A 14,501-nucleotide genomic window follows, 5' to 3' on the forward strand; every position below is an offset into this window, starting at 1 on the left:
CCTCATAAGTTTTCAGGCATGGTCTGAATTTCCAGGCGATTTCTCTCAGGTGATCCAGCTTGGTGTCATCGGTAGTTGCAGGGAAGAATCCGCCAGAGACTGTAAGTGTCTCGCTGTAGACCTTCTCCGTAGGAGAAGGTTCGCCGTCTGCCCTGGGAGCGGTGCGGAGGCCAAGGAGGACCCACAGGAGTTGCGCTTTCCAATGTTTATCTGTACATCTCACCATCAGGACTGCCTTGAGTGTGCAATGAGCTCTCTCGACCATGCCGTTCGCTGCAGGGTTGTATACCGTGGTGCTGAGGAGTGTCATTCCCATTAGGTTTGCCAGAGAGAGCCAAATCTCTGACAAGAAAGCAGAACCTCTGTCCGTCGTGATATCATCGGGGACACCGAAGCGGCTGATCCAACTCGACAGGAGAGCTTCGGCGCAGGCGTGGGTGGTTGCTTCGGACATCGCAGTTGCTTCTAACCTTCTAGTGGAGCAGCTGACAATCCTCAGGAGGTATCTTACAGAACCTGAAGGCGGCAGAGGTCCTACGACGTCCATGTGGATGTGTCTGAATCGTCTCTTGGGTTGGGGAAAATCACAGACTCCCGACTCGGTATGGCGGTTGACCTTACTCGTCTGGCAGTTAATGCAGGTTCTCGCCCACTCACGGGCGTCTTTCTTGATTCCGGGCCAGATGAATTTTTTGAATAAAAGGCGGGCTGTAGTGCAACCCAAGGGGTGTGATAGTCCAAACCGCATCCACCAAGGCATTCCTTACTGCGATCGAAATAGAAGAAAAATACCCCTTAACATTGCCACCTGGAATGATCGCACACTAATTGATAGTGATGAAAATGACAGACCACACCGCAGGACAGCTCTTGTCGCCCATGCACTGCAAAGATACAACATTGACATAGCTGCCTTAAGTGAAACTCGTCTTTCAGAAGAGGACACCCTAACAGAGGTAGGAGAAGGATACACATTCTTCTGGAAAAGTTATCAAGCAAATGAACGCAGAAACCATGGTGTCGGTTTTCCAGTGAAAACAAAACTGCTAAGTAAAATCCCAGACTCACCAGCTGGCATCTCGGAGAGGTTGATGTCCTGGCGAATCCCACTTGCAAAAGGTCGGTATGCCACTCTCCTGAGTGCTTACGCTCCTACACTGGACAGTGAAGATGAGACAAAAGACTTTCTATGAATTATTAGACTCAGCCATTAACCAAACTCCAAGGGAAGATAAACTGATCCTCTTAGGTGACTTTAATGCCAGAGTGGGAAGGGAACACCACATCTGGGGAGGCGCCATCGGTCATCATGGTGTTGGCAATATGAATAGCAATGGACACAGATTGCTCTCCTTATGCTCAGAACACAACCTAGTCATCCCCAACACCCCCTTTCAGCTCAAAAACAAGCACAAAACTTCGTGGATGCACCCAAGGTCAAAACACTGGCACTTGATTGACCCGTGCAATGAGAGGTGCCGAGTGCCACACAGATCACAATCTAATACGTGCTGAGCTCAAGATAACCATCCGTCCTCTTCTTTCTCGCAAACCTCCCTCAAAATAATTAAACATTCCTGCTCTGAAAGACACCTCTACTCGGAACAACTACCGTCATGGGATAGCAAGAAAGCTGGCTGAGATCCCTAACATTGATCCAAACAACATCGACAATGAGCTTGACTCTGAGTGGACAAAACTGAAAACCATAATTCAGGAAAATGCAGAAGAAACCCTTGGCTTCTCCACACGACGTCGTCAAGATTGGTTTGATAACAACGCTGATGGTATACATGACCTAATCACAGCAAATCATATAATAATAATAATAATAATACTGTAATAATAATAAGTGATAGTCCGTGGATGACGTTGAAGATCTTCCTTCTACAGGAGGCGGGAATCCATGGGTGCGGGCGGCCCGTGCTGGTGTCGCAGAGGATGGTTTCCCGGCCGGTTCGAGGGGAATGTCCTTCATTCGTAGCGTTGATGCTGTCGCATGATAGTCTTGGGCCTCTGGGTCGTTCTGTTATTCTACGGCGAGTTTTGCGTAATCGATCCCCAGGTGGACCGCGTTGATCTCGATCCTGGAGAGGGCGTCGGCGACGGGTTTCTTCTTATCTGGTACGTAGCTGATAGTGCAGCCGAATTCTGCGATGGTTGCCAAGTGTCGTTGTTGGCGAGAGGACCATGCGTCTGAAGACTTCGTGAAAGCGAGGATTAGGGGCTGGTGGTCTGTTGCGATGGTGGAGGGCGTTCCTTCAAGCATGTATCTGAACCGGCGGACGGCGAGGAGCTCCCTGTCGAATGTGCTGTACCTGGTTTCTGCGGGTTTGAGTTTCTTGCTCAAGAAGGCCAAGGGCTGCGGGTAACCGTTGACGATCTGTTCGAGGACAGCACCGCAGGCGACGTTGCTGGCATCGGTGGTCAATTTCAGGGGGGCACTGTCGTCATGGTACCCCAGGGTGGTGGCTTCGGCGAGGGCTGCCTTCGTCCTGTTTAAGGTGCGTTGCTGTGGGGGACCCCAAACCAGCTTCTTGGCTTTTCCCTTCAGGATGTGGGGGATGTTGGGGATGAAGCGACGGTAGTAGTTTACCATCCCCAAAAACTCCTGAAGGTGCCGGATGGTCGTTGGGTTTGGGAAGGTTTTCACGGCGTCCATCTTGGTCGATGTGCGCTTCACGCCCGCTGCGGATATTTGATGTCCGAGGAAGTCCACCCTCTCGGCGCCGAATGTGCACTTGTCGAAATGCATGATCAAACCGTTCTCCTGAAAGCGTTTCAGTACGGCCAGGACGTGTTTCCAGTGTTCCTCTTTCGTCCACGTAGCAGACGCACAACGGCAGGTCCCCAAGGATGCTATCCATCAGTCATTGAAAGGTGGCCCCTGCGTTGCGTAGGCCGAAGGTTGAGTATGAGAAGGTGTAGGAGCCGAACGGCGTTATGATGGCGATCTTAGGCACGTCTTCTGGGAACACAGGAACTTGAAAGTATGATTTGAGCAGGTCCATCTTAGTAAAACTTTTTACCCCATGAAGGGCGCTGGTGAGGTCTTGCATATTCGGCAAAGGATAGTGGACTGGCGCTGTGATGAGGTTAAGGCGCCGGTAGTCACCGCAGGGCCTCCATGTTCCGTCCGGTTTCTTTACCATGTGGAGCGAAGATACCCAAGGGGTGGACGCCTTCTTGTATATGCCCATCCGTTCCATGTCTTCGAAGGCCCGTTTGGCATCTTTCTGCTTCTGCGGCGGAACTTGGCGTGCGTGGGGGGTCCCATTGTGTTTATGTGGTGATAGACCCCATACTTGGAGGGGGATCCCGGCGACTGTCGAAGTTCCGGCTTGAAAACGTCGGGGAACTCCTGAAGAAGGGCGATGTAGGGCTGTGCTATGAACACGGAGATTGGTGTGATACCCGGACCAGCTCGTAGTGGGCGGGTTCGGCGTGTCCCGGTGTCGATGAGGCGTTTCCCGGCAACGTCGATGATGAGGCTGTGGTCAGCTAGGAAGTCAGCGCCAAGGAGAGGGTGTCTGACATCAGCGATGGCGAAGGGCCAGGAGTACAATCGGCCCATGATTGAGATTTTAAGCACCCTTGTCACATAACACCGTATGGGAGATCTGTTGGCGGCGATGAGCGAGGGGGCGTCACTGCTAGGCGCCCGGTTTAGGTTGGCCTGTGAGGGAGGAAATGTTGATTGTATACAGCCGGTATCAGCCATAAGCCTATGGTTGGATACGGCGTCGAGGATGTAGAATCCGATCTTGCCGTGATCTGCTACTGCGACTACGGTTGATGTCGGCGGTGTCTGGCGTCAGAATTTCTTTGGGAACTTGCAGGGGGCCTGCACTTCATTGCATTGCCCCCATATTGCTGATGGTAGAAACACCAAGTGGGGTTCAGTCTATGGTTCTGCTGCATAGGTTGCGGAGGTTTCTTCTTTATCAGGGCGAAGATTTCATCGTCGTTAGCATAGGGCACCGACGAGGAGTCGAGGGATGAGCAGCTGAAGGAGGATGATGCGCAAAGGCGGGAGGCCTTGGAGGCTTCGTATAATTTCTGTGCCCTTGACAGGAGGTCGTTCATCGGCAGGGTGTCGGTGTCGGTGAGCTGGGCTCTCACATCCTGCGAGAAGCATCGGAGGAATATTTCGCGAGATAGGCTTATCTCTCATCGTCGTCCATTGGCGTCAATTTCTGGCAGCATGAAAAGTCCGACCAGTTCATCCCATGCTTCTACGGGAGAGGTGTCGCCCATAGGTCTATTGCTGAGATCAAGGACCTTCTGTGCCTTTGCCGAGACGGAAAGCGAGTATATGTTGATTAGTTTGGTTCGTAGGTCGTCATAGGATATCTGACCGGAGTGGGCGTCAAGCCATGGGGAGATCTTGTCAAATACCTCCTCAGGGATGGGGTCTGGACGATGTCAGCTTTGGCACAGGGATCGTTTAGCTTGACCACCCTGAAGAGTACGTCCACCCTCAGAAACCAGGAGGGTGCGTTGTGTTGTGAGAACGGTGGCAGCTTGACTTTGGGTACAGCTAAGTGGTTGCTTGGCACGATGGGCTGGGCGGTTTCGTCATAGTCAGTGGGATAAACCCAAAAGACGTCGTTAAACGTTAATGGCAAAAGGAGATATATGAAGGAAACGCATCCGTAATTAGTCCGTCAATGGCAAGCAAAAACTGCTGTGTGTTTCCAACATCTACGGGGTCACCAGTTGTGAGGACAACAAGACGAGCAGAGAGACTGATAATTTATTGAAAATGGAACGGTCACTATATTACAGAGTGCGGACAGATAAGTAGCCCAGGAGGGAGACATTTCCAATCGCCACAATCATTTGTGTTTGGATTCAAATATGAATATAAAATATCAAGGCGGTAGCCTAATGAAATATACAATATAATACATGGATATGAAGCTCTCAACGAGTGCAACATTGCTATACAAAAATCCACTATGTGGAATAAATAATAAAGTTACAATATACAGAAATGAGTCCAGGGGGAGGAAACACAACGGGTAAGATGATGTCCTTACAGTATATCGTAAGATCCATTATCAGGTAGTTTTATATCTTTCGATGGCTATCTATCGTGGAATTATTATGCAATCATATAATCACTTCACAGTGAATGTAATTTTTTTTTCTATACAGAATCAAAGTGTTCTATAATTATTTCGAGTAAAATAACAAAAATAATTTTGAAAATCTATTCTATAATCACTTCAGAATAAAGAAAGAAATTTACGTTGGTTTGAGTGAAATACAATAAAAAATAAAGCAAAGTTATGAAAAATTTATTCTGTAATTAATAGCAAAACAAATGAACATGGAAATGTAGGTTATAAAAGAGTTAGTGTGCATGTAGACCCAATGGTGACAAATCTACCATACAGCTACTGATAGCAGATCTGCTGCCTTGTAGTAAAGGGGTTAAGATTAGATATTTACTGGGCTGTGGGCATTAAAATTATATGTGATAACAATAAACTGGCAATTATTGTGTACAAACTATGTGATTCTTATGCGAATGAGAATGATTTTTTTAACAGATTAGCCCATATTAAATCATTCACTGATGAGCTGACTATAACATGTGTATATATTGTTGGGATCTGAATGCTGAGATAGCTGAAGAACACTCATTATTTTGAAATCATTTGCAACAGTATTGAGTTGATAGTGACTTCATTCTCTCTACCATAGTAGAATTACCAGACGACAGTTTCACTTATGTTAGTGATTCAAGGCACACAACTTCATGGCTGAACCATTGTATTACTACTTCAGATGCACATAGCTCTATTGACAGTATGAGTATCATGCATGATTATGTAGCCAATGACCACTCACCAGTTGCTATCACAATAAATGTGGATACTATTCCTCAATTGTCACATTAATCTAATAATGTAAATAAGGAAAAGTTAGACTGGAGTAAATTGTCTCATGATGATGTAAAGACCTATTGTGCAATAATTGATATTCTGCCGGACAGAATTGATGTACTTCATGATGCACTCTTATGTAGAAACGTTAACTATAATGATGTATTACATAAAATGACTTGTGTAATATGTATGATAAAATTGTAGCGACTATGGGTACTGATAGTGAACCACTGTATAAGGGTAAAAAAAGAATGCATAACATTAGACCTGGTTGGAATGAACATGATGAATTACACCAGGCTGCGAGGCAAATTTACTTGATAAGTGTAGTTTTGGAAAGCTAGACAGGGACCACTGTTTGAACTTATAAAGAAAACCTATGCTAGGCAGAAATATGCACTTTATTTCATTAAGAATAACGAGGCAACTATTGTCACGTTTAAGGTGTACAGAACAAACAATTTGGTCAAATACAAAAACTTGGAGAGAGACTTTTCTAGTCTAGCTGAAATGATAATGAGAACAGCAAATGCAAGCATTGATGAATGTAAATTTCCTAAATCTGAGAAAATGGCTATAGCCACACCATTTCTGAAAAATGCACTTAACTACCAGGAATTAAGCTCATATAGACCTATTTCAAATCTATCCTTTGTCTCAAAAGTGCTTGAATATGTAATTCTTGAACTAGTCAGCCACTTAGAAGTAATAGAAGCTTTGCCTGACAACCAATCTGCTTACAGAAAACTATACTCTACAGAGACAGCCATCTGCTCCGTTGTAAATGATATGCTAAAAATGATGGATGAAAATAAATGTGGTATCTTAATACTGGTCGATCTCAGTGCTGCTTTTGATACAGTGGTGCATGAACTGCTACTAAATGATCTACGGTCCATCGGCGTTGAAGATCAAGCCTTTGAATACCTAAAAGACTACTTAGTTAGTAGAAATTACTGTGTACAAATTGGAAACTCTTATTCATCATATGAACCCTTAAACAGAGGGGTACCCCAGGGGAGTGTACTTGGCCCAATCTTATTCTGCATCTATACTATTGGTCTATCGAAAATGCTACAAAGGCATGGCGTGAAGTTTAAACTATTTGCAGATGACACAATTTTACTTCTCCATAAATGATATACATGACACTACCGAAACTCTAAACCGAATCCTTGATAGTGTTAGAGAATGGATGACATTTAAACAACTAAAATTAAATGAGAAAAAAACTGAATTCATGGTGGTGGGTAAGAGAAACAGCGTGAGGAACTTAGGTGATATTCAAATGAACATAAATAATGACTCGGTGCCAATATCTAGTAAAGTTCGAGATCTAGGTGTATTTCTTGACTGTAACCTGTCTCTAAATGCCTAAATAAATAATGTAATAAAAACTGCTGGTTATCATCTAAGAAATGTTGCATTTATAAGAAAGTACCTGGACGAAAATTTTGTAAAGAAACTTGTGATAAACTGTGTTATTACCAGGATTGACTACTGCAACTCTACAGATGGCTTCAAACTATTGGAACCTAGATTTATGTCTACTTTAGGCTCCAGAGGCTATATAATAACCTCCCACGAAATATTCGAATGATTGAAGACATTAAGGCTTTCAAGAGGAAACTGAAGACTTTCTTATTTCATGAGTCTTTTGACAGTGACGATTTAACAGTAAAGGAACAATTCGCGATATGAAAGGTTAAATACTCTGAACGAACAAGGTTAAACAACAGTGGAGGTCCTGTAGAGAGTAGGGTTCTCCTGCTGTATGGGACCGGAAAAGCAGCAATCAAAGTAAAGTAAGTAAATAAAGTAAAGAATACTCGATTACTGGTACGCTCATCAGACTATGAATGTAAGTGGGGGGGGGGAGGCATGCTGTATTTACTTCTTTTAATGTTAGTAATGGAGTCAGACAAAGCAGGATCTTGTCATCTTTTCTGTTCAACCTGTACATGAACGACCTGTCAAATACATTAAATGCAAGTATAATAGTATGTTTATAAGTTGATATGTTAATTAATCACCTCATGTATGCAGATGATCTTGTTATATTTTGTTCATATAGTGCAGGTATGCAAAACCTTTTACAAGTTTGCACACAATATGGATGTAGAGTATAACATTAAGAATAATGCTAAAAAGAGTTACGTCATGATAGTTAGAAGTAAGGAAGATAGGAAAGCTATCTTTCCTGAATTTAGACTGAGTGGTGATGTGTAATGAGACAAAATATCCAGGTCATGTATTTACTGATGATATGAAAGAAGATGAAGATATATTACGTCTATGTCATAAATTGTATGGTCAGGGTAATATGTTACTGAGAAAATTTCACATGTGTTCACCTTATGTAAAAGTATCACTATTCCGAGCTTACTGTACTCTCCTTTATGCTGCACACCTCTGGTGTCATTTCACAGAATGCAGTATGAAGAGGCTTACGGCGGCTTATAATGATGCAATGCTTATTTATTTAGAATAGCTAGATTTTTAGTGGTAGCCAAATATTTGCTGAAGTGTTTTTAATTTTATTGTGAAAATTAAAAAGTCAGAAAATTGTACTTTAAAAGAACTGGTTAATCCTATCACTAGCAGTACACGATTCACATCCCCAATGTGGAGACATTGGTATAACAGTTTGCATACTGTATATGAAAATGGGTAATTCACCAAAAAGTGTAGTATCCATATCTACTGATAGATATATTTTCTAGTGATAACTGAAATCAAGGACAAATCTTTATATAGTCTGGCAGATAAGGTAAGGTAAATATTATCAAGATTGGTTTATTGGTTCCTTTCAGCTTTTAACTTTATAAACAATGGGAGGACACCTCTTCCATATGTCTTCTTCTGAGAATTCATACAGATCTCTACAATAAATTATTCCTTTAGCTTGATTAAAAGTGGGATATGAAGATACCTTTCAATAATATCAGATGAGGAGGATGCAAAATTATTAAACAGTACTACTTGTGTTTCATTGCCAATTGTAACTAACAATATTCCCCAGTTCGAGAGCCCTCTTGCCCGTGTCAAGGCTTCAGCATAGAAATATGCCATGCTTAAGCCAAATGACCACATCAAGGCATTCTTTCATTGATAGGGGTCTTCAGGAAGTAGCTGATGATCCTGACCAACTGTTACTATGTCCTGAGAAAGCATTAAGGCACTATCTCAAGCGTACCAAGAGAGCTCACTCTCATATCAATAATCTGCCTGTGAGTAAGGGCAGGGTCAAGAGAAAGATCATCAAGAATACCATTTCCTCTTGGATTTGGCTGTCATTGACCGTATTCTCAATCCTCACTCTGCTCAAAAGAGTAGAAGACCCATAGCTCACCATATCATATAGACGTTCTTATGCCCCATAAGAACGTCTCTGGTGTTCAAGAGGAACTTCTCTGTGGCACAGGTACTACAGGCGGGCGAGTGGAAAAGGCAAACCACTTGCACCACCCAATACCTGCAAGAAGTAACCCACAGGACCGTAGATACTTTCACTCTGGGACCTGTGATGGCCGCTCAAGAATTGATTTAGCTACCTTAGCAGCAGTTGGTCGAGGGGAGATGTTACGCTGTTTTACTTTGGGATGAATGGATAGAATAACGGGCCTTTTCTTCCTTCATCTTTCTCTCGTGGGGCAAAACATCCAGAGACTGTTTCCTGGCCTCCTTCAGATGGAAGGTAAGCACCATTTAGCTTTGCGGTATGAAATATGTGAGCATATTCTGTTATGTTCCCAATCTCCCTGCAAGGGGGAGTTGGGCAATGTCTAGGTTTAAGTATGAGTGTGAATTAACTCACTTCTTATACTTACCAAGTAAGGTCACAGTGCAAGTTTCCACTCACTCACCATGGCTGCTCAGGCTGTCGAACTCTCTACCATTAAAAGGCTGAGGGTTCACGAGGTGCCTCGATACTCTTCTCATACTCTATAGAGTTCAGATATGTATCCTGGGGCCATGTGTCTAGCCAGTTGGAATTTGCACTTCCACTTACCTAGAGGCGAGTCTCCAAATTTGGAAGTAATTTGTATTTTTCCGAATTATACAAAACTGACTTCTTTACATTAATTGTCTTACAATCACCTTCCCCCTAAAAGTTCTACCTGCAATCAAAATTGAAGAGAGATCACTGGGTAAGTGTGTGATCAGGGAAATTGGTCTAACTAGCGTAGGGATATTGATACTTCACATGAATGTTTTTATGGCTAAATACAGCTTGCACCGAAACGTATATCCACAGTAAAGAGCTAAGGTTTGTATAGTAATAAAAATACAAATTACTTCCAAATTTTTCATATTTATCTATCTACCTACCTATATATATATATATATATATATATATATATATATATATATATATATATATATATATATATATATGTGTGTGTGTGTGTGTGTGTGTGTGTGCGTGTATGTATTTATGTGTGTGTGTTTGTGTAATAAAAACTTTAAGATTAAAAAATATTGTTTATATAGCACTGATGTAAAATGACACAGGAACTCTTTGGAATATTCCATTCTCTTCAGGTTGTCTTGATACCATTCTATTTAAATACAAAATTATCTAGAAATATAAATTACTTGTGAGCATCGCAAGATTAGCAATAAAATATTTCTTGCTAATTCCACTGACAAATTATGTACATGAAATTATTCGAGGACTACAGTAGCTACATGAGATAGAGCTCATATTTACAAAAAAAATACACGAGCACTAAAACTTTATAACACAAAATTCTTCCAGCACTGCAAAGAAAAAAATATGGCAGTTTCCAACATGAGGTGTAAAGAATTCTTTAAAGAAAGCCTTATGCAGCTTTTCACTGGAAAATAGGACTGGCAAAGTTTTTTCCTTCTTAATATCATTAACATTTCCTTTCCACACCTAATGATTGACCTATTCAATAACAGGCCTTATTTCTCATGATAATAAAATATTACTAAACCAGGTTAAAGATTAAAGTAAGAACCCTATAGATTAACAGTTTGTGTCTCTTACCTTCCATGCTATAACACAGGCTACATCCTAATGTATAAAATATGCAATTCAAAATTACTCTGCCAAAAAGGATGCAATACTTTACCACTTTAAAATGAGTTTTACATACGCAATTAGGTAACCAAACACTTCCTACTGGCAATGCAGCAACCAGGATAGTTTCATCTTCTGCAGCTTTGCTTAAGCAGAGTTGTATTTAGTACTCGAACAAAAGTTAGTTTTGGTTTTGTAGTAAAACAACAGGAACTTAAATCTAACAAAAAATAATAAAAAATGGGCCACCTATTTTTACCTTGGTTTAATGTTTATAATAATATCAACAATAATAATAATAATAATAATAATAATAATAATAATAATAATTATTATTATTTTTATAACTGCAATAATCAACTAACCTGAAAACAACAGAATACTTTGTGCACCAGAGCAGGTAGGGTAGGGAGTGGAAATACCAAATATAAAACTGGTAATGTAGTGAGCGACTCATTGTTATACCAATAAGATTACTCATAAACATTGGAAGAATAAACAGCTGACATGTCAAATCTTTTCCAAGTCCTGCTTGACAAAGTGATGCATAAGTCGACAGATACCTGCAAACATGAATGCTAAATTAGTAAAAGATTCTAGAAAATGGGGTTTATTTTTGTATAACAATCCCGCCGCACATGTCCCCACATTCAGGTTTTTTTTAATGTACCAAATAATGGACCCTATATGAAACATTGTGGATCTTAAAATGAGAATACCAATGGAACTGTATATATTTTGCTTTTTCTAGGATTCACACACATGCAAACATACTAGCGCGCACACAGCACACACACATAATTTGTATGTTTGTTATTTTTACCCTAGAAAATCGGAATATGTCCCGAAATATTTTCCTTAGTTAATAATATTGAAAATGATGAGCGGGAATTTGGCAAACAAACACACATACATTATATATATATATATATATATATATATATATATATATATATATGTATATATATATATATATAATATATATATATATATATATATATATATATATATATATATATATATATATATATATATATATATATATATATATATACACACACACATGTATATATATACACACACACACACACACACACACATATATATATATATATATATATATATATATATATATATATATATAATATGTGTGTGTTTGCCAAATTCCCGCTCATCATTTTCAATATTATTAACTAAGGAAAATATTTCGGGACATATTCCGATTTTCTAGGGTAAAAATAAGAACAAATATAGAAATTAGAAAATGATCAGTGTTAAAAGCTAAGAGTGTAGTAGCATTAAAAAGAAAAACAATAAAAATTACACTATAAAACATAGGTTAGACTTTAATCTATAAACTGAACACAGAATGGAATAATGACCTGTAAAGTTGAACATAAAAATGAAAACACTGGTATGATATATGCACAGGAACTATTAGTCTAAATTTGAAGCAGGTGGTGTACCGATAATAAAGGCAAGAGTAAAATTATTTCTTCTAGGCTATTTTAAGTAAAATGGAAGCAGTGAAACTTTTGAGGTAGGGGATAAATTGTTTAATAAAGGATTCCAAAAACAACAATGAATGCTTACTTGGGGACTCAGCAAGTATATGTCGCCTTTATATATAATTTTTTCATATTTAAAACAGAGGGTTCTGACCGAACAGCTAATAAATTCCTATATTTTTGGGTTAATGTGCTGTTTGGCCTTAAGTAAATTCTGGTGAAAGGCTAGAACAGGGAATTCAATATTATATCCATTACTATTACAAGCTAAGCTATGACCCTAGTTGGAAAAGCAGGAGGTTATAAGTCCATGGGCTCCTAACAGTGAAAATAGCCCAGTGAGGAGAGGAAATCAGGATATAGATAGTATAGTGAGCATGAGTGTATCCTCAAACAAGAGAACTATAACCAAAACTGTGGAAGAGGTTATGGCACTACAAAAATACCAAAGAAATACTATTTTCGCTGCTCTAAAGCCAGTGTGTGTAAGAGACCTTTAAGTTCAAGCACTATTGAACTCGACCCAGCACCTCCAATTCAGAAAACCGTTTGCTATAAGTGATGTCATTATTAAGCTATCACCGCATAGACAATACAGATAACGCTACAGTCGTTGGAGACTACGCTACTACGCATCAACTTGCGCCCAGCCTCCATTTCTTCCTAGTCATTCTAGAAGAACAACTTTACAGCCCAGTGAAGAGATAAATCGGAGAATAAAATTAAGTTAAGTAACAGGAATCAGGGTTTGGTTGGTTATCTTCAAAATTGAATAATGATGTTAACGTAACATGGAGTTCATTTTGGTAGAATGGAATGACAAAGGAGTAATTATTTGTTTTCAATTCCAATTCGTAAGATGTTGTTAGCCGTTACCTCCACCTTCTTGAAACTATGAAGGGGTTTTATTTGTCCACCTTTCCTAGAGTTCAAATTCCACACCCTCTTCTAAATGAAGACTATATATTCATTCCTTATCGTATTAATTTATCTTGCATAGCCTCGTAACTATTTTATCTTTATAATGAGTCAATCTTACTAATGTTTGGTTATTAAATTACCCGTGTAATACGTCTTTTCACCCTGGATATTAAGTATCGCATGGGCGAGTATATATAAATATATACAGTATGTATGTATGTATATATGTGTATATATATATATATATATATATATATATATATATATATATATATATATATATATATATATATATATATATATGTATGTATAAAGCAAAGTGTTTCCGGCACATGTCCGCCCCTCCTCCTGGCTATATCCTTGAACTGACCTGAGTTTTATTTAATCTCCAAATGACCTAATAACAACATTATTCATATTCTGCTGAGTCATGCAGTTTTACTTTAAGGATTTCTGCCTGAGTAAATAATATGAAAACATGAAATTACTGTTACTGTAAATAAATATTTATAAATGTTAAATTAACCATTGAAATATTTGCATAAATCTTATTTTTATTTTTTTTACCGCTGTGGATCGCAGGTACCCTTCCTAGCGTATACATTATATATCATATATATCATATTATATATACAAACATATATAAATATATATATATATATATATATATATATATATATATATATATATATATATATATTATGACTAGGGAATTACGTAAATTCCCAAGTTCCAAAACTCACCTGTTTTATTTTACATAAGTCTGATACATACTAGAAATACACCGAGCTCTTAGATTGATTAATTGATTGATTGAAAGTTTTCTGGCATCCTGACATCTAAGGTCATTGACGCCGATAGCATTTATTATATATGAAAAATAAGAGACTTCAATTAAAACCATAAAAGTTAAGAAGTCATTATAATAATTAAATAGTTTTCAGAAGACCTGCTTCTGAAATAAATCTAAAAATTCCACTCGCATAGTAGGACACATCATGTCCAAGAATCTTGGCAAGGATGAACCTGCCATCCTCACCTCGAGCCTCAAACAGATATCTATTTCTTAAGTTAGTAAAATTAGGACATTCGGTCAACAAATGCCTCACTGTTAAAGGTACTAAA

General features: G+C 39.4%; 1 protein-coding gene across 1 annotated transcript in view; it reads right to left on the reverse strand.

Annotated features, from left to right (window-relative positions):
* Positions 1-14,501, reverse strand: part of Alg3 (Alg3, alpha-1,3- mannosyltransferase) — a 416,824-nt gene that overhangs the window by 93,143 nt on the left and 309,180 nt on the right. Inside the window, exon 6 of the mRNA XM_068364818.1 lies at positions 11,313-11,510. Coding sequence (XP_068220919.1) covers positions 11,313-11,510 — 198 coding nt within the window. The remainder of the gene's footprint in view (positions 1-11,312; positions 11,511-14,501) is intronic.

The sequence above is a fragment of the Palaemon carinicauda genome, chromosome 42 (assembly GCF_036898095.1).
Source record: "Palaemon carinicauda isolate YSFRI2023 chromosome 42, ASM3689809v2, whole genome shotgun sequence".
NCBI lineage: Eukaryota > Metazoa > Arthropoda > Malacostraca > Decapoda > Palaemonidae > Palaemon > Palaemon carinicauda.